The sequence below is a fragment of the Coenobita brevimanus genome, chromosome 61 (genome assembly GCF_032717465.1).
Source record: "Coenobita brevimanus isolate Jiangsu-jjx chromosome 61, ASM3271746v2, whole genome shotgun sequence".
NCBI lineage: Eukaryota > Metazoa > Arthropoda > Malacostraca > Decapoda > Coenobitidae > Coenobita > Coenobita brevimanus.
In genome coordinates this window covers 44,600,265-44,621,874 of record NC_137014.1, presented here as the reverse complement: position 1 = coordinate 44,621,874, position 21,610 = coordinate 44,600,265, and the positions used below count along the sequence as shown (strand labels likewise).

General features: G+C 44.0%; 1 protein-coding gene across 1 annotated transcript in view; it reads right to left on the bottom strand.

Annotated features, from left to right (window-relative positions):
* Positions 1-381: 381 nt before the first annotated feature.
* The window catches only part of LOC145403682 (43 kDa receptor-associated protein of the synapse), a 52,285-nt gene continuing 31,056 nt past the window's right edge, over positions 382-21,610 (bottom strand). Inside the window, exons 4-12 of the mRNA XM_080275373.1 lie at positions 13,405-13,495; positions 13,255-13,347; positions 8,282-8,433; positions 6,967-7,273; positions 6,407-6,607; positions 2,867-2,965; positions 1,695-1,886; positions 911-1,113; positions 382-586 (exon numbers count right to left, since the gene is read on the bottom strand). Of these exons, the coding sequence (XP_080131499.1) occupies positions 382-586; positions 911-1,113; positions 1,695-1,886; positions 2,867-2,965; positions 6,407-6,607; positions 6,967-7,273; positions 8,282-8,433; positions 13,255-13,347; positions 13,405-13,495 (1,543 nt within the window). The remainder of the gene's footprint in view (positions 587-910; positions 1,114-1,694; positions 1,887-2,866; positions 2,966-6,406; positions 6,608-6,966; positions 7,274-8,281; positions 8,434-13,254; positions 13,348-13,404; positions 13,496-21,610) is intronic.

The window sequence follows — 21,610 nt, the reverse complement described above, 5'->3', positions numbered from 1 at the left end:
TGATTTTCAGTGTTTGTTGTCCTGCTTCAAGACAAGATACAGTATAACTAGATAAACGGGATGACTTGGGGCTCGAAGTAGCATCAACAGTATGATCTTGCCTTGCCCTCATGTTGCTGTGGTGCCGGGTTCATGTGGACATGAACTCAGTGGATTGCAGGCTGAAGTTACCCTTTTCCCACAGCCCACCATCCTTTTGGGGGGATGAGGGGGGAGTTGAGGGCTGTTTGCATAACCAAACAGCAGAGCCACTCGGTTATATTGTTGCCACCACTCAAAGGCAACTCTCTCCAGCACCCACCCTCAGGTGCAGCAAACTAACCAGAAGCACAGGTTATCCTTAAGTGAGGGTGGGGAGAGGAGTGCCCGATGAGGCGGGTATCAGAGAGGCTGGTCGTCAGAACAGGGGGAGGGATGGTAGCGAGGGAAGGTGGTGTTGGAGGGGGGGTTGCGGCCATCAGCATAGGCTGCCTTGAGCTCATCGTAACAGATGAGCATCAGACGGGAGTTGAGGGAACGTCGGCAGTCAGGACAGTTGCGCTTTTTCTTCTTACGGTCTACCGTATTCATCAGGTCACGTACACACCTGGTGGCAGAAGGCATTGTCATTATGATATATTGCCATACACACATCACAGAAAAAGACTTGTACTGTATTTTTCCCTTTTTGTAGTCTATGTTTATTCTGAGCACTGAAGTTCTGAAAATGTCAGTGTAATGTAGTTTAATTTAACTGCTGTTTTACAAAATAGAACACCACGAACATGCAACTGTTTGTATAGCACAGTGCAAAATGACAGCACTAAGAATTGATATAATGTCTTCACATGTTATAATAAGGTTGGAAGCAGGGAAGTTAGGAAGCTGTTTTTCATTGCCGTATTTTGGAAGACATGACTTATAAACGTACTTAGCATGGAAGATATGAGAGCATGGGAGAGCATCAAGTGAATTCCCACCCTGGTCACCATAACGATCACCACACACGCCACAAGTGAGCTCCATCTCCTCAGTGAGGCATGCAGCCAGGCGGCACTGAAGGGCATCATTGTCATCGTCATTCAGGATGCGGTAGAGCTCAGCCAGGCGCAGGTGAGCCGACCGCATGATTAGCTGTGATGGGAAAGGAGTGGATGTTTTAAGAAATTGAAGTTGAGGTCACAGTCATTCAAGATGCAATAGAGGTCGGCCAGATGTAGGCGAGCTGCCCGCATGATTAGCTGCAATGGAAAAGCAGTTGAAGTTGTTGGAGATTGATTCTGATATGTTAGAAGACTGAAGTTGATATTTTAAAAGGACAGAAAAGGAGATTATATTTTAAGAGAGTAAAGTTGACAGAAAAGGAGTTAATATTTTAAGATAATGAAGTTAACATTTTAAACTGATGATAGTGGTAAGTTTCATTCCTATATTACCCTTTCGTGGTGAAGGAACCCAGATCCCAAGGGTAGGCAACTGTAATCTAGTACATTTATTGGTAGTTGACCAGCTGACCTCATGGCATTACATGAGGCCAGCCTATTCCCTCTGGTGGCACTGATGGCATTGTATGACTGAAAAACATCTATGGGATCAAACCTGTGGAAGGCTGTCACTCCAGATGGGGCATTCTAACCAGCAGATCACCAGGTGCCAATATGAGTACATCTACCATATTTACTCTTACTATACCATTGCTGTCAATCACTGCTCACCTTACAGCAAAGTGAAGAGGCCAGATCAATCACTTTATTGTTGATCTCGAGGGGTCGACAGTCGCAGATCTTGGACTGTCGCCTCATGAGTCCGAGTGTCTTCGCAATGCCATTGAGAGCAATCAACTGGCCTGCTCGGTCCTCCATATGGACCATTAACTGCATGCTCGCACCATACCTCTTGTAGGCTCTCTGTGGGAAAACAGCACCGGGTTGCATTTAGTTCTGGTGGATGTTCAGGGTTAGCTGTAGCTGTAGTGGAATGTTTTTAGTTATGATAACTGTTAGTTCTTTAGTACTGTCTTTTAATACCAGCCTTTAGGAACAAACAGTGCTTGTAGCAGATATAACAATGCCAATTTAATTAACCAGGAGTTTGGGTGCCATCATCAGGTACATATATAAATGCCTTATAACATGCAGTTCCATACTACTAGTAGTTCATTGTAAGGATCTGAGGCAAGGCTACAAGAGTCCAGAATTTTTAAGAGTAGGTGACAGGCCTGTGCTTCTCATGGCATTACTGTACATGATTGAAAAACCTCCAGCCACCCTTAGAATTTCAGACTCATGCACATAAAGTAAGGCTGCCATTCCAGATGGTTCGTTTTGCCACTGGGTCATCTGGCATCTGTATGCTAGTTGACAGTTAAATCCCACAAGTCATGTTGTAGGCTCTCCCTTTTAAGGTAATTTTTGCATATAAGTCCACAATATATTGTGTAAAGCTTTACTTTTAAAATTCCATTGCCGTTAATTAAGCTGATCTGGCTGCATATCCCAGTGTACAGCACCACATGTATGGAAAAAGTTGTGATATTTTGGAACAAATCCCAGACTTATAATGAGAACTGCCTCCATACACTTTTATTTCCTTAATATGTAATCCAGTATACTGTTCAAAGCATCCCAGGAAATGTGTGAAAAACCCCAGGACTTTATTCTTGGGATAATTTTGAATAATTAATTCTGTATTAACTTGGGAGAAATTCTCAGCAGTTGGGGAGCCAGTAGCCTTATGAGTGAATTACAGTATTATGATCATTTTCACCCATATGGTCATCAGTAACCGTAGCTCGGTAATGGTAAAATTTGCCCAAGAATATCCTCGTAAAGTTGCTCATACGTTTCCCAGGATATCTTGTATACACGTGTTGTTATTGAGAGCATACCTGTACATCGAGGCACTGTCTGTGTATATCAGCGAGGATGGCCAGGCAGCGTGCATGGGTGGGCCGGTCACCAGCTGTCAGTGCTAGTTTCAGTGCATCCTGAGGGGCAAGGAAGGGGATTATAGTACGTTTATTTTAACCTGATGATGATCTGTAACCCCTTGCAATTTACTTGATGGCCAGATATAGTCAGACTGGAGGCTTAGTTTGACTATACAGGACTGTAATCTGTTTTTTCTAACCTGATAAAGATCCTCAACCCCTTTTAGGTGGCTTTGTGGCTAGGTGTAGACAGATTGGAGAACCGATTTTACTAGGATGTGTGTGTGTGTGTATGTGTGTGTGTGTGTGTGTGTGTGTGTGTGTGTGTGTATGTGTGTGTGCATGTTTTATATTATGAAGATCCCTAACACCTTTCACCTCACTTGATGGCCAGGTGTAGACAGATTGGAGGGTCAAAATAACTATGGTATGTTTTTCTAATCTGATGAAGAACTATACAGGTCATTCTTTTCAGCATAACTGATGGTCACATGTAGTCAGATTAGAGGGTTGATTTGGCTACAGTAAAATGTTTTCTTTTTAACATAATGGAGATCCCTAACCTGTTTTGGCTCAGTGGATGACCAGCTGTAGTCACATTAGAAGGTTGATTTTATTTGAATGTTTTTCTAACTTGATGAATATCTTACTCCTTTCAGCTCAGTTGATGGTCATGTGGAGTCAGCTTGGAGAGTGGATATGACTAGTAACCAAGAAGTCTCATTCCTGTCTCGTAAATAAGGCTCATTGATTGTTATGCAGACACAGCTTAATCCTCATGTGGAAATTCCCTACTTCATTTCTGCAAGGTTAGAGAGAGAGAGTCTGTTGTACACTTATGCTTAACTAATTTTATTTTTATAGGGATTTAGTCAGACACGTAATGTTGTGTCTTATACTTTTTATGGTACTGCACATTTTGTTAATTTATGAAATGTTGTGTCTGCAGAGTATAGATAAATAGGCATAGATAGATTGATAGTGACGGAATTGTTGGGAAAGATAATGTAAGGAGAAGAGAAACCGATACAAAACAAGGGGAGACAACAAAGAGTGGAGAGGGAGAAGAAAGGGTGTGAATATCTTATGGAAGAAGGAGTGCTGTAGATTGGATATGAAATGGGGTGGGTGAGGATGGAGGTGAGTGGAGAGTAAAATATTTATTGGATTTTGAAAATTGGACAGTTGAGGAAGAAGGAAGTAGGTATAGAAGAGAAGGGATGAGATAAAAATTTAGATATGGATGGAAACTAGGCATGAAGAAAGAGATAAAAGCTAGAGATGAAAGGATGAGTGAAGACTAGGGAGATGAATAGGAGAGAAGAGACAAAAGAAGAAAAGGAGACAGAAATTTGGATAAAGTAGGTAACTAAGCATGAGGAAAGGAAGGCAATCCAGAGAAAATGAAAGAGCAGAGAAAAAGGACAGTAGAAGAGGTAGGAAAATGAGGTGAAGTAAACAGACAGATTTAGAAGGGGTGGAAAAGTAAGCATTAAGAAAGAATGAGGAACCAGAGAAGAAACAAGAGTGAAGGTAAGAGGATGAAAACAAGAGGGGGAGAAACAGGAAGGGTTAAAACAGAGTGAAAAGGATAATATAGAACTGAGAGTTTGAGAGGGGTGTAGGTATCTGGAATAGGGGATGAAAATATAAAATGATTAATAGAAGGGGGAAGAGAAACAAAGTGAAAAAGAAAATGTAGAGAATGTGAAAAAAGTGGTGGAAAATGAGGGAAGGGGAAACTGTGAAAAAAGTGAGAGGGATGATAAAGACTAGGGAGAGGGGAAATGAAAAATGAAAGAAAAAAAATATATGGAAGGAATGAGAGAGAGAGAGAGAGAGAGAGAGAGAGAGAGAGTCATGTAAGGACGGAAAGGAGAGGGAAGGGAGGAAGGCAATGAATGAGATAATTAGAGAAAAACTGAGATAGAGGGGAAAGTGAGTGAGGGGAACCGAGAGTGGACAAGCACACCTGTATGGCTGAATAATATGCTCATCCCCTCCACTAAGCTGAAGAAAATTGTCTGAGAGTAACACAACAGGGAGAAATGAAAATCGTATATTGATTGATTCTTACACATTCTAACCCCCTCGTTCTGTTAACCCCCAGTGGTGTGTGTGTGTGTGTGTGTGTGTGTGTGTGTGTGTGTGTGTGTGTGTGTGTGTGTGTGTGTGTGTGTGTGTGTGTGTGTGTGTGACCTTCAGAAGACTCCTATAATAGTAAGTGTATCCTAGTGTTGTTAAGGAGTAAATGGAGACTTCCGAACTCCTTCACTAATACAGTATGTCTCACCTGCTTTGAATATTACATGTGTGGGTGTCTCTGAAACAGGTCTCTCCAGCTTTGAATATTACAACTGAAAGTCTCGAAACTAAGTCTGTCCTGCTTTGAATAATACGTCTGTTGGTTTCTTTATATATGTAGCCGGTCTTTCTTGCATTGAATATTATATGTGTTGGTGTCTCTGACCTCATCACAAAAATCTGTCTCTCTTCCTTTGAATATTACATGTGTTGGTAGCAAGATTATATTAAAAAGGGGGCAATATCGTACTAAATAAGTAATTAAAGTAAGTAGTAAGTAGTGAAAATAAAATGAACTGAGGCGTCATTGGAGCCATTATACTGACCTGGTTAATTGTTTGAATGTAGGTGGGATGAGGCCATATATGTGTCATTGTGTTGTAGTGATGAATGGATGTGTGAATGGCTGATTGGGTGTGTCATCTTTAATATACAGTACAATAGGAGCAGTGTGTTGTGACGGGAGGAAGGGAGGGAGGGGGTAGATTAGGGGGGGATGGTGCGTGTAAAGGAAGGGGGAAGGGGAAAGCAGGGGAAGAGGGGAAAGCAGGGGACAGGTAAGAGGGGGGATTGTAGCAGGAGAAAGAGGAGTTGAAGAGAGAAAGGGTGGGGAGAAGAGGGGAGGGGGAAGGAAGTATTTAAAAGAAGAGGAGGAGGGGAAAGAAGGGAGGAAATGCTGTACTGTGTATACGTACCCTGGAGCTGTGAGGCCGTATGGAGAGAATGGAGAATAAGAGACTGACCAGGAGAGAGTATGTGAATAAGGTGGAGGGAGAGAGAGAGAGAGAGACCTAGAATGAGGGGGAAGGATATGGTGACGATGGGGATTACTGTGAGTTGAAGGGAGGGCAGCTTGATGACAGAGGACAGGTTGACATGGAGTTGATATTTTATTGATGACCACCCCCTCCTGCATTAAGGAAGTTGCTTGTAGATAAATTGACAGGCAGACAGACAAATGGACATGTAGGTAGACCGATATAGATGGATACTGTAGATAAAGTGATGCTGTAGATAGTTAGATAGATACTGTACATGGATAGATAGGGTGATAGGCAGAGAGAGAGAGAGAGAGAGAGAGAGAGAGAGAGAGAGAGAGAGAGAAAGAGAGAGAGAGAGAGAGAGAGAGAGAGAGAGAGAGAGAGGAAGGGGGAGACGAGAGACAGAGGCAGAGATACAGACAGACATAACTACCTGACAACAATCCTTGGCTTCCTGTGATCTGCCAAGCTTTCTGAGAGGCGTGGCCAGGGTGACGAGTGAGAGTCTCTGGTACTTGGAGTTTAGGTCGCTGATGTGGAAGGTTTTGGAAAGCTCAAAGGCCTTGGCACTGAACGACAGGGACTTCTCGTAGTCTTGTAGCAGGCAGAACACTTGGCCCAAACCGCAGTACACCTGTAGTAGTAGTAGGAGTGGTAGTAGTAGTAGTAGTAGAAGTAGTACTTAAGTAGTTGTAACCCCAGGCTGTCCTGAGCATGAACAATGAGATTAGGAATCAATATTAACACCCTTATCAGTTATACCAGACGTTTCTACCGTTTGTCATGTTCAGTAGACGTAGAAAATGGTAATGCATATCTATCTCCTCAGCATGAGAAGTGATGCCCAGTTAAATAAAACCGCCTGATGTTCGCCGGAATATAACAAGTACAACTGGAAAACTCACAAGTGGTGTGTTGTGAATACTTAGAAAGTTATTCACAGAGTCAGTATATGTAGGGGATTAAGGATGATGCCCACTTAGAGTTATTTACCTGGAGTTCAAGGGCGGTGTCGTGGATGCTGCGTGACACCTTGAGGGCGAGGTCGTAGTGCTCGATGGCCTTGCTGAAGCTGGAGTAGACGAGGTAGGTGTTGCCCAGGGTGAGCTGGACGTAGCCTGTGGTGCGGGACTGATCACATTGGTTGTACAGGGAGTGACGGCAGTACGACACCGCCTTCTCAAGATTACCCAGACGCTCGTTGGCCCTCGCGATCGTCAGGTAGGCCTCAGCACGCAGCATCGGGGAGTCCATCTCGTTGGCGATGTCTAGTTGCTGGAACCCAAAGTCTAGCATTTCTCTGCGGGGGGTAAGAAGGGAATCACAGGTTAGAAAAAAAATAGCTTGCAGTTGATGTCAAGAATGAAGTAAAACGATCACGAGTCCATCTCATTAGCGATACCATACGACTGACTATTGATGGAAAATGTACATCGCCCCTTTACATGTTTCCGTCTCATTTGTTTTGAGCAAGTGTGGCTGCATCCCAGTGGAGGCGAAATATACGTCCTCCAGTTCAGGAAATCGTTTGCAAAAAATGAACTGAATAAAAAAGATAAAAAAAAAAAATAATGATGACCAGGTTAAAAGTCGGAGCTTGCAAATTAGCCAGATGATTCCGGGAAAACACACACTTGTACGGTGAAAAAGGGGATAGAAAACGTTAAAAGATTGTCAGAGTCCGCCCTGGAACTCGCTGGCATGTTCATAGAAAACGAGGTAACAAAAAATACGTAGGAAATGGAGGAGCGCGGAATCAGTACATTTTTAGCCGCGAAAATGTGGGGAGGGGAAGGCGAACAGTAACAGATTTTCCGTAATTCATCGTTTTCCCCCTGAACAGTAAATTGCAAAATGTCTGATTGAATAAATTGGTCTTTTCATTTTGGTGACGTGTTTTCTGAAGCTGTTATTCTTGGCTACGGGCGATTTTATTCAGACTAAGAAATATAGTTAAGGAGTGACCTATATTCTTCGTTAGATTCTTCAGTATTAGTGATGTTTCCGAAGTTGAAGGAAGGTAGGTAGGTAAACAGACAGATAGATCAATAAATAGACATACAGACCCCTTACCTATAGTTGTCCTTAGTTGTGCGACGTAGATAGATAGAAAAATATAGATAGACAGACATCCCAACATAATGAATCGGTTGTCTGTAGTGAGATAGATAAATAAACAGATCGGAATTTAGCCATAGATAATAAAAAAAAAGACAGCCAGACATAGGTAGATAAATTAATACGTAGATAGATAGGTAGGTAGATACATTAATAGATAGATAGATTAATAGATAAATAGACACCTTACCTGTATCTTCCCCAGTCCAAATGCGCCTGACTGAGATATCCCAGGGTAATAAATCTATCGTTGTCCTTAGTAATGCGACGCAGTGCCTGCTTCCACTTCTTCACCGCTGCTATGTGCTTCTGCTGGTTGTACAGGCGCACCCCTTGCTCCACCTGGATGGGGGAGAGGGGGTGTTCAGTATCTTAATTAGCAGTAATAGTATCATTAATAGTAACGGCAATATCATCATCCTCATCCTCATCATCATCATCATCATCATCATCATCATCATCATCGCAGTATTACCACCTCATAACCACAACACACCACAAAGACTCCACAAGAAGAGACATATAGGGATGACAATTATTAAAGGCGTTGGACCGATTCCTCTTTTTGCATAAAGGAAAATAAAAAAATTACACTGTACATTCAAGTATTGTGCATTTAAGTACACACACACACACACACACACACACACACACACACACACACACACACATATATATATATATATATATATATATATATATATATATATATATATATATATATATATATATATATATATATATATATTCGTGTGTGTGTGTGTGTGTGTGTATGTGTGTGTGTACTCGGACAGTAATGCATTGCGAAAATAAACACGGCACATTGTGGCTGGCACGCCGCCACTGATTTTAGATTTACATAGGATGTTGCTAATGGGGTGAATTCACGCGGCGCCTGAGCACACCAGAGCCACTGATAAGCCACTCATAAGCTACACTGCCAGGCAAAACTGAGCCTAATTAGTGTGTTCCCCGGCACATCAGGCGAAGCCTGGATGTGCACTAAGACCTGATCAACGGATGCCACTCATGATTATGCGTTATCAGCAAAACTAAACCACACTGTCCCCCGCGTTAATAGTGATGCTAGGTCGTGCTATCTTCTCTGTCCGAATTCACTGTTTTTGTTAGTGTTGTTGTTAGTAGCAGTAGTAGAGTGGTAGCAGTAGTAGTAGTAGTAGTCCCAGTTTCATATCAACGTGAACCTAGTGAACTGCAGGCCGAAGCTGCCCTATAATCCAACATCCACTTTTCGGGGGATGGGGGGGTGTAACTGAGGGACTTGTATATCTGGGTAGGTCCACCACCCAGTCATATCGATGCACCCACATGAAGGCGTATCCAGTCAGCAATATCATACTGTTTTTACTCTAACATGGCCCAGCTTTTCGTCCTTTTTTGCAGCTTATTTCACATAGCTCAGTGCCAGAAGGGTGCATTACGACCGCTCTGTTTCCTTTCGATAGCACTTCTTTGTGACGAGCATCAAAATTAGCGTCAGTCTTTTCTCACAACTCAGCATTCAAGACGGAGGGATGGGAATTCTAGGCCAAGTTAGAGTGAAAAGAGTATATTACCTGCCATTGTTATCATTTCCGGGTTTGCTTCGTTGTAGGTGATAATATTGGAACTAGATAGGAAGTTGGAGGACTAAGAAAATCAGGAACAGCTGGGTAGGATAGATGCATAAGTGGGCAGTATACACGATAGATGAATGAGGAGTATACACGGTAGGTAGATGAATGAGTATACACGATAGATATATGAATGAGTATACACAGTAGATATATGAATGAGTATACACGATAGATATATGAATGGAGAGTATATTCTGAGGGTCATAGGAGGTCTCGCTGCACCTTTGCCGTAGCGATTTAGTTTGAATATTGCACCATAGCATTCTCTTTTATGTTACGTCATTTAAATATCGACTTAGTTTACATCAGTAGCACAGAAGAGGATACTGATGTGTAATGTGAAAAACAAATCGCTAAGGAGGAGGTGTTGGGAAATCTCCAAAACTGCTTATAGATTGCGTTTTTATTTATTTATTTATTTATTTATTTTTGCAAAAGGTCTGGTCGGCCGGAGTATCAAACATAGGCGACTTGCAGTTACGAGATTTGCGTCCTATAGTGTTCTCATCTCAAGTTGGCCCAGTTTTTTTTTTCTTTTTGCCCTTTTGTAACTTCTGTAACATAACCCAGTGACAGAAAGACAGACAAGAAAAAAAGAATCATTACTGCGACTGTGCATCTTTCCAGTGAACTTCTTCGTGAGCGGCATAATCTTCTAGTGTTAATCTACTGTTACAACTTAGCGTTCAAGTTGGGGAAATGAAAGCTTTAGTCCAAGTTAAAGTGAAAAGAGGATATCCACTGTACCACCGAACGCAGGAAGGGAATGGGAGGAAGACGGAGAAAATGAGAAAAGAGTTGAGAGCATTTGCAGGAAGGGAATGGGAGGAGAAAAGGGGAAATGAGAAAAGAGTTGAGATAAATTTATGGGAAAGGAATGGAAGGAGGAAGGAGAGAATGAGACAGGAACTGAGAGTAATTTGCGGGAAGGAAATGGGGGGAAAAATGAGGAAATGAGAAAAGAGTGGAGCGTAATTTGTCAGGCAGTTCTTTCCTTATCACGTCAACAAAGGCAGGGATGGGAGCGTTCGGCCAGAGGGTCTGTCCCGGTGACGGAGACAAATTCGGCTCCTTGCATCATCTCCGAAATTTTCTGGTACCGATTTTACGCTTTCATTATGATTTTTTTTTTTTTTTTGAGGTTAGATGCGTGTAAGACTGATTCTTTTCTTTATCTGTTTTAATTTTTTCTTTGCTTTTTCTCATTTTTCTTTATCGTTGGACACACAAAAAGTCGTCTGGCAGAGTGAAAGAGGAGAGTTATATGTGGACCGCCCTGTAGTTAACTTTTTTTTTTTTTTTTTTTTTTTTTTTGAGAGAGAGAGAGAGAGAGAGAGAGAGAGAGAGAGAGAGAACGTACCTTGTGTGCACTGCTGAGTAAATTTTGGCTCCATGTATCGCAGTGGTTTGACGTCCTATATCTTTTGGTTATCACACACACACACACACACACACACACACACACACACACACACACACACACACACACACACACACACACACACACACACACACACACACACACACACTCTCTCTCTCTCTCTCTCTCTCTCTCTCTCTCTCTCTCTCTCTCCCTGACCCCGGCTCGGCACAATGACCACCTCGGCCCCGATCCTATCTCGCCCCCCACCCCGATCTGCAAGAACACTTCAACATTTTAGCACTTTCGGTTTTTGGTGATTTTTCGGTCCCGATGTGCTCTTGTGCTCTGTGCTGGCTAATTGCAAGGTCAGATATTAATTACGTGTTGCATACGTAATTGCAACACAGCATAGTAAATTATTTGTGTGGTTATATGAAATGTGTTGCAGTGTTGTGGTAAGTTAGGGTTCTCACTATCCACTTTGGGTGATTCTGCGCTGAGTGATAAGCCAAATGATTTCCTCTGGGTGGTAACCATATAACCAAATAGGCGCCTGATGGTGTAGTGGGTTAAGGCGCTCCAACGGGTCGTGACCGATAAGGGTTTGCATCCAAGAACGAAAACGCTGGAAACTCACACAAAACTAATAATACTAATAATACTAATAATAATAATAATAATCTTTCCAGGCACCACAGGACTGGGTGGTAACTTCCTCCTATACAAAAACATAATAATAATAACAATAACAATACTGCTACTACTACTACTATTACTACTACTACTATTAATAATAATAATAATAATAATGTTGTTTCCGGGCAGCATAGGACTGGGTGGCAACTTCCTCCCCTACCCAGCCCCTACCTCCTGATTCACCTTTAACATACAGACCAATCAGATGCCGCTGCGACACCCACCCCTTCCCCGCTACTTCCTGATCGTATTTTTAGCCTGTTATTAAAGGCTTTACTGATGGTGATCTGGCAGTTTAGACGGATCGCTGCTAGTACTGTCTGTCTGTCTGTCTATCTGTCTGTCTGTTTCTCTCTCTAGGCGTATCACTAAAAGTACGTCTGTCTGTCTGTCTGTCTCACTCTCTTTAGACCCCCCTCTCTCTCTCTCTCTCTCTCTCTCTCACACACACACACACACACACACACACACACACACACACACACACACACACACACACACACACACACACACACACACACACACACACACACACACACACACACACACACACACACCTCACCTAATCTAGTTCACTCTACCCCAGCCCAGCTTCATACACTGTGCTTACTCAGTTCCGTCGGTTGAAAGCAGATATTGTATGCGATTTTTTGTCAGAGAGAGAGAGAGAGAGAGAGAGTAACCCCTTTCAGCTCAGGTGTAGACAGAATGAAGGATAAATTTGACTAGTAACCAAGGAGACTCATGACTATGCAAGTGATAGGAGTGACCCATTTCCGTCAGATGAAAGCAGAAACTATACTCATTTTACTTTAACTTGGCCAAAATTGCCATGTCTCCAACTTGAATGCTTAGACCGACACTAGAATACGATGCTAATCACGAGGAAGTGTTATTGAATGGATGTAGGGCCATAATATTGTTTTCTATGCTACTGAGTTACAAGAAATAAGCTGCTAAAGGACGAAAATCCAGGCAAAGCTAGTGTTAAAGGTATAGAAGCTCCCTAACACCTCTCCCTAAGCGATTTAATTTGCTTATGACTCCCCACTTCCCTCTTTTGTGTCATTTAAACCATTCATGTACCACCATACTCAGCATAAAATTTAAATATACAAATTGATATTAACCAGCCGTATCCAAAAATAAATCGCTGATTTAGAGGCGCTAGGGAACATCCATAACCGATGAAAATACACGACTTAGTATACAGTTGATATTAATTACGCGTATACAAAAATAAATCGCTAAAGTAGAGGTGCTAGGGAACTTCCATAACCGATGAAAATACGGAACTTAGTTTACAATTGATATTAACTAGCCGTATGTAAAAATTAATCGCTAAGGTAGAGGTGCTAGGGGACGAAGATATACTTACCCTCTTCCTACCGAGTCTTTGCCCCAGCCTACCCGTATCCAAAAATAAATCGCCAAGGTAGAGGTGCTAGGGGACGATGCTATACTTACCCTCTTCCTAGCGAGTCTTTGCCCCAGCCTATCATGACAGGTAACAAGGCAGTCCCAGAAAGAGGGCGGGGGCGGCTGTCGTGGCCTCATGTGCTCCAGCCGGCCCAGTCCCCCGCCCATCCCGCCCATTTCCTCGCCCAGCCCGCCCACACTGCCGCCCAACCCGCCCATACCGCCCGCGACCTCCGTTTCGGGCGTCTCGGGCAGGAGGGCGCTGGAGGAGAGCTGGTGGGGCGGTAGGCTGTGAGGGAGAGAGAAAATGGTTAGTTGAGAGAGAGAGAGAGAGAGAGAGAGAGAGAGAGAGAGAGAGAATTTGGTTAGGTTAGGTAGGTAAGTTAGTAGGTTATGAAGTTGGTAGGTAGGTGGGTAGATAGATAGAGAGAGAGAGAGAGATCGGGGAGGGAAGAGTTAATTTAGGTTAAGTTGGCAAATAGATAGACAGGTAGTTATAGCCACAGAGACAGACAAACAGACAGACAGACAAAGACAGCGATAGAGAAGAAAGAAAAAAGAAAATCAAGGAATAATAATAAAAAAAGCAAAAGTTAATCCAAAATAAGATACATATAACCTAATTCTACACACACACACACACACACACACACACACACACACACACACACACACACACACACACACACCATTACTATGCGGTCAATTTGTGGCGGAAATTCAATAAGAGAGAGACATTAATAAGAAAAAATCCCCTAATAAAAACCTTAATAACCAGCGTAAGGATAATATAAGACGGTATTTCGAAGGGGGGAGGGGAGAGAAGGGGGGAGGGGAAAGGAGGGAGCGGGAGGTTGGGAGGAGAGGGGGGAAGGAAAGGATGGGGGAGGAGAGAGGGAGGTAGGTAGGAGAGGGGAGGGGAAGGAAAGGAGGGGGAAGAGGAGAGAGAGGGAGGTGGGTAGAGGAAAGAGGGAGGGGAAGGGAAGGAGGGGGAAGAGGGACAAAGAGGGAGGTAGGTGAGAGGGGGAGAAATTGGGATGAGGGAAGAGGGATAAGGAAAAGAAAGGAAAGAGGAAGGAAAGAAAGGCATAGGAAGAAAGAGGGAAGAGGGGAAAGAAGCGAGGGGTGAGGGAGTAGCATGGGGGGGAAGGGAAAGAATGGGAGCAGGGGTGAGGGAGAGGGAGAACGGGTCAGGGAGAAGGGGAGGGGAAGGGTGTGGGGGAATGGAGAGGGGATGCAAGGGGGAGGGGGTAGGGGGTAGTAAACCTGGGGGGATCGTATTAATGTAGGCTCAAGAGACTTCTGGTTCCCCTCCGTAGATTTAGATAGATAGACAGATAGATAGATAAATAGATGGATGTAGATGTATATATTAGATAGATACACCGATAGAGGTATAAATATTAAAATCTTGATGAATATTTCCCTGTGTTACGTGTATTAGATCATGTTTATTTAAAAATCTAGAAAGCCATTTTATTGTAATATCACATCGAGAATAATTGCCTGTAATTGTAGCGATATTAACAAGACCAACAAAGGTGGTAATAACGCTGACTGATATCCTCGTAAGTTGTGATATTCTCTCGTAAGTTGTGATATTCTCTCGTAAGTTGCGATATTCTCTAGTAGCTTCTGATATTCTCTCGTAACTCCTGATATTCTGATTCTGAAATTCTCTCTTAAATTCTGATATTCTCGCGTGATATTCTCCTCACCATATCTTTTACTGGTGACGTGGTGTGCGTGTGTAACAGGGGAATATTAGCAAGTACTCGAATATTCCCACCTGTGTGTTATTTATCGTTTTTAATATCAACTTGGTTTGCATAAATGACCCACGCCTTTGAGAGTGAGTCATAGGAGCAAGAGGGAGAGAGAGAGAAAGGAGTTTGGTAAATAAATCGCTTAGGAAGGGGTGTTAGGGAGCATCCTTACGAGACAAGAATGCGGGTTTGAGTTACAAGGGGAAAATAATATATGAATGATAGGTGAATGCAGGGTGTGTGTGGGGAATGTCCTGAGTCTTGCTGAGTGAAATTACTTATACTACTACTACTATTACTACTACTACTACTACTACTGCTACTACTACTACCCGGTGGACTGCAGGCTGAAGTTCCTCTCCACCTGCAGTCCACGATCCTCCTTTCGTGGGATAGGGAGGGAATAGAGGGACGTTTTTATAACCGGGCAGAGAGAGTCATCCAGTTATATCAGTGCCAGTACGTGAAGGCGTCCCTCTCCGGCACCCATTTCCGTACTGAAGGAGAGTAGTAGTAGTAATAGTAGTAGTAGTAGTAGTAGTTCAGTCCTCCACCATCCGCCTTTCGGGGTATAGGGAGGGGTGTCGCGGATAAAGCGATTGCCGAATTAGTGAGGTTGCCGGATAAGCCAATGTGTACTGAGGGTTAGTGTGGTATTGGTTTGCTCTCTCTCTCTCTCTCTCTCTCTCTCTCTCTCTCTCTCTCTCTCTCTCTCTCTCTCTCTCTCTCTCTCGTATCTGCCTGCCTCAGCTCTTTAATCTCTCTAAGTTCCTGCTCTGTTTCCTTTCTCTGTTGTCTGCCTGCCTGTCTGTCTGTCTCTGTCTTTATCTTCATGCTCGTCTTTGCCTGTTCCTGTCTGCTTCTCTCTCTCTCTCTCTCTCTCTCGTCTATTTTGTCTTTTTTTTTGTTTGTATCTGTCGTAGTTCCTCTGTCTTTCCGTCCCTTTGTGTGTGTGTGTGTGTGTGTGTGTGTGTGTGTGTGTGTGTGTGTGTGTGTGTGTGTGTGTGTGTGTATGTGTGTGTGTTTTGTGATTGTATTTCTCTGTCTCTCTCTGTCAAGAACACAAATTGGTTCCTGGTTTATTTCTCTCTCTCTCTCTCTCTCTCTCTCTCTCTCTCTCTCTCTCTCTCTCTCTAAGCGGGGTAGATGGTGGTATAAATAACTGGTGTGGCTGCTGCTATGTCTGGTATGATTAGGGGTATGAAAGGGCATGACGTGGTATGTGTAGTGGTGGTGTGGTGGTGTAGATAGTGACTGTGGTGATGTAAAAGTGGTGTACTGGTATGAGATGGTATGGTGGTGTTGTGGTATAGCTGGTGTGAGAGTGTGGTGGTGATATGTGGTGTTAGTTGTTCAGCACAGTGGTATATCTGGTATGAATGATGTGGTTTGGAGGTGGTGTGAAAGGCTGGTATAGCGATGTGGTGATGTGGTAGAGCTGGTGTTGTGGTACTGCGGTGGAAGACGGACGGTAAATCACCAGCATATATTTCATCTTTAAACAGTGATGATGGTGTGGTATAGCTGGTATGACAGTGGTATAGCTGGTATGACAGTGGTTAGTGTAGTGGCATTGCTGGTGTAGTGGTGTGGTGTGAAGGAAAAGAGTAATGCCTCAAAATATACAGTGACGGTATAATGATTGTGTGGTGGTGTGGTGTGGTGTGGTGTGGTGTGATGTGATGGTGTGGTGTGGTGGTGTGATGTGATGTGGTGGTGTTATGTGATGTGATGGTGTGGTGTGGTGGTGTGATGTGATGTGGTGGTGTTATGTGATGTGATGGTGTGGTGTGGTGGTGTGATGTGGTGTGGTATAGCTGGTGTGGTGGTGTGGAGGACAGGACAGTAAAGGCTCAACACATAGTTCTCCTTTAAGCAGAGCGAGTGAGCGGCCTGAGAGCTTCAGCCTACGCTATAGCCGCTCTCTTGCCGCACTACACCAGCCTACACCACCCCACACCACCCTACACCACCCAGCACAAACCAGCACCACCTTTTCTTACAACCTACACCACCCCACACCACCCTATACAATCCAGCACCATCCTACACAAACCAACACCACCCTACACACACTAACACCACCCTACACCACCCCACACCAGCCTGCACCACCCCACTCCACCCTACACCAACCTACACCACCCTACACCACCCCACACCACCCTACACCACCCTGTACAAACCAGCACCATGTTTTTTTTACAACCTACACCACCTTACACCACGCCATACAGCCTACATTACGCCACACCACCCCACACCACCCTACACCACCCAGCACCGCCCAACGCAAACCTACACCACCTTTTTCTGCAACCTACACCACCCCACACCACTTTGTTATCAACCTACAAAATCCTGCTAGCACCCATCACCACCCCACACTACCTTACACCACCCTACACCATCTCACACCAACCTACACCACCCCATTCCACCCTTCACCACCCCACACCACCCTTCACCAACCCACATCAGCTCACACCACCCTACACCACTTGATACCACCCTTCTCCACCCCACACCAGCCAACACCACCCTACACCATCCTGTTTACATGTTACACCACCCTGTGTACGCCACATACTGTCCTATTTTTGCTGTATACCACCTCACACCACAACACCACACCACACCACACCATAACATATCTCATAACTCACCTATACACACTATACCACACCACACCACATCCAACACCATCCTCCACCACCTTACACCACTTCACACCTCCGCAGTTGATACCAGCCTTTATACAGCCTGCACCAGCTAATTCCGCCCTATACCTGCCTATATATGAGCCAGTTCACAATTTATACCAGATCATATTTAGCCTATACCAGTTGACTCCGCAATATACCAGCCTGTTTAGAGTTTACACCAGCTTATTTCTTCCTCGCACACTATACCAGGACACACCATCCTTGTCCACACGACCAGATTAACTTTTATACCAGTGGCTGCGAAAATACCAAACCAAACAACTGGTATTATTAACACTCAGCTCACGTCAGACTGCATACACTTACACCAGCCAGGAAGATATAGCTAATACCAAGCCTAGCCTCTTCTACACCACCCATATTTCAATTTTTACATCACATTAATACCAGTTTTCAATTACCAATTTAGCTATTACACGTTATACCAGTCATACCAGCGTGTTCCTCCATATTCAAAGTAGGGGAGGTACATACATCAGCTTACACCAGGTTACACCAGTTTATACCAGTTGTCCCTTCACACCAAGCTTCATCTATTTATTCAGTCCTGTGCCAGCTCATACCAGCCGCTATACCACTTATGTTAGCCTATTTTACACCAGCCTACACCAGTTTGCATCAGTCTATACCATCAAGATATACAGCTATACCAGGCTACACCATCCTTACACCACTTAGTACCTGGTTTTACTTCATTAACACCATTCTGTATATCTGTTCTATAATATACCATTTTATACCAGATCATGCCACCCAGCTATACCCATCTTACAAGGCTACATATAGGAATTCGGTTATACCAGATATACCTGCATATACCAACTTACACCAGAGGAAGGGAGATGAGAGAGAGAGAGAGAGAGAGAGAGAGAGAGAGAGAGAGAGAGAGAGAAAGAAGAGGAGTCAGAATAGGAATAAGAAGAAAAAGAAGAAGGAAGAGGAGGCTAAATAACATGAAGGAGGTGGAAAGAGAAATTATTTAATGAGAGGGAGGAGGAGGAGGAAGAGGAGGAGAAGGAGGAGGAGGAGGGAAGGCGTGGGAAGACGAAGAGAGGGAGGGGGTGAGAGAGCGAGGGGGAAAAAGGGGAAGGAAAGAGAGATTGGAGGAGAGAGAGAGGGAGGATATGGAAATGAGGGGAGGCATGAGAGAAAAAGAGAGAGGGGGGGGTGGGAGGGTAGGGAAAAGAAAGAGGAGGAGAGAAAGGAAGGGGAGGGGAGGGGTGGTGGAGGAAAGAGAGAGGGAAAAAAGGGAGGAAGGGGAGAGAAGGAAAGGGAAAATGAGGGGGAGAAGAAGGAAACGAAGAGGAAGGAGAGAGAGGGAAGGAGGTAAAGAGGAGAGGGAGGGGGGAGAGAAGGGAGGAGGCAGGAGGGAGGTAATAAATGAAAGGAGGGAGGAAAGGAATGAGGAAACAGAAGAGGAACAAGGAGGGGAGGAAACGAGAGAGAGAGAGAGAGAGAGAGAGAGAGAGAGAGAGAGAGAGAGAGAGAGAGAGAGAGAGAGAGAGAATCAAACTTATTAACAAGAAAGTGTGATTCTATGTAATAAAAAAGACATGATAAGAGGTGAAGAGATACGAGAAATAAATGGGAGATGGGAGAGATAAGGAAAGAGGAGGGAGAGTGATAAAGACAGAAGGAGAAGGAAAGAGGAGAGAGAGTGATAAAGATAGGAGGAGGAGGAGGAGAGAGGAGGAAGACAAGTGATGAGGGAGAGAGGAAGAGAAATAGGAGGGATTGGAAGTGGAGAATAGAAGAATTGAGAAATGTGAAGAAGAAAATGAGAGAGAGAGAGAGAGAGAGAGAGAGAGAGAGAGAGAGAGAGAGAGAGAGAGAGAGAGAGAGAGAGAGAGAGAGAGAGAGAGAGCTATGATCAACCTTTTGCAGTCTTCCTCTACCCCTCCCTCCCTCCCTACCTACCTACCTACCTACCTACCTACCTGCCTACCTACCTACCTACCTACCTGCCTACCTACCTGCCTACCTACCTGCCTACCTACCTACCTACCTACCTCTTCCCCCTTCCCTCCTCTCTCTCCCTCTCCTTCCTTCAGGCCTTACCTCAGGGCTCTCATTGCTCGCTCACTCTCTCTCACTTTCACTCTTTCTTCCTCACTCACTCGTATGGCTTTTATTTGTTCTCTTATCAAGTGCTTGATTACTCTCTCTCTCTCTCTCTCTCTCTCTCTCTCTCTCTCTTTCTCTTTGACTACTGTGTTCCCTCTCTAACTCTTTCACTGGCGTTTTTCCTTGCTCACTCTCTTACTCTCTCACATTTGCTCTAGTACCTCAGTCTCTCTTGATTACTCTTGCTTGATTGGATTCTCTCTCTCCCTCGCTCACTCTCTTTAATCCTCTCACCCTCACTCTCATGTGCACTGAATCTCTCTCTCTCTCTCTCTCTCTCTCTCTCTCTCTGCCTTCCACATTTTCTTATATAAGCATTAATAAAATCCCATCTTTCTACATAAACCTATCTTCCCTCCTCCTCCTCCTCCTCCTCCTCCTCCTCCTCCTCCTCTGTTCCTACCCAATACATTCCACAGTTAACCTAAACACCCTTTCTGACGAGAGCTTTATTTATTTACACTAAAGTTCCTAATAGTGCCATCAAACTCTCTCTCTCTCTCTCTCTCTTTCTCTCTCTCTAACTTTAGTTACTGATGACCGCCTTGTGAACTGTTTGTGGAACTGACCGATAGAGAGAGTTGGGAAGTTAGCAAGTCCACGGAGAGAGAGAGAGAGAGAGAGAGAGAGAGAGAGAGAGAGAATTAAAATACACTAGATATTTTCATTTTGTTTTTCAACTTTATATATGGGAACTATTTTTGTGAAATTTTTTATAGTTCGCAGGGTTGGTAGGTTGAGCAGGGTTCGGTTCAGTTGTTAGAATCTCTCTCTCTCTCTCTCTCTCTCCCTCTCTCTCTCACTCTCCCTCCCCCCCCCTCTCTCTCTCTCTCTCTCTCTCTCTCTCTCTCTCTCTCTCTCTCTCTCCAAAATTCCAGTCTAATGCAGTGTTTTTCCTGTTTTTCCCTTTAATCCCATCCCTACCGTGACGTCATTTGTTTTTATACACCTTTACCGTTATAACCCCACGTCGTGTTCTTCATTTGTTATTCATTTTAGTACGTGAACGACGATACGATTTTGTTCAGGGATAAATGTAGGTGTAGCAGTGGGATGTTTACAGAAGGCTTCACTTAACCCCTCCAGTTGCAAAGTGTACCCTAAGAGTGAGTGTAAGTGTGTCGTAAGTTGAGTGTAAGTGCATAGAAGTGGCAGTATTAAGTGGTAAGTCATTGTTCTAAAGGGGTTAAGAGACCAGTTAAACTATCTATATGTCTAACTTCCTCTGAACTAACTATGAACTGCCTGACTAACTGACTGACAATCTATCTCTTTATCTATTTTTCTCTTTGTCTATCTAATCGTGTAACCAGCCAACTTTGACCTATTAAACTCTCCTCTAAACACTTCCTATTTCCTTTTATTGCAGGTATCAGTCACAGTAAGAGTATAGTCCCAAAACGGTCCACTAAACCCGGCCCACAAACGGTCCTACCAGCTCCATGGCATCGGTCCTCGGTCACGACTCTCACCTGTTGAAAAGGTAAGTGTCGGCTCCCAGCATCGTACCATGAAACTTGAGAGCGCCAGAGTGTTGGCTAAGAGCGGTCTCAGTATCGTATCATGAAAACTGAGAGCGCCAGAGTGTAGGCTAAGAGCGGTCTCAGTATCGTATCATGAAAACTGAGAGCGCCTGGGTGTGAGCTAAGAGCGGTCTCAGTATCGTATCATGAAAACTGAGAGCGCCAGGGTGTGGGCTAAGAGCGGTCTCAGTATCGTATCATGAAAACTGAGAGCGCCAGGGTGTGGGCTAAGAGCGGTCTCAGCATCATGTAGTTAAAACTGAGA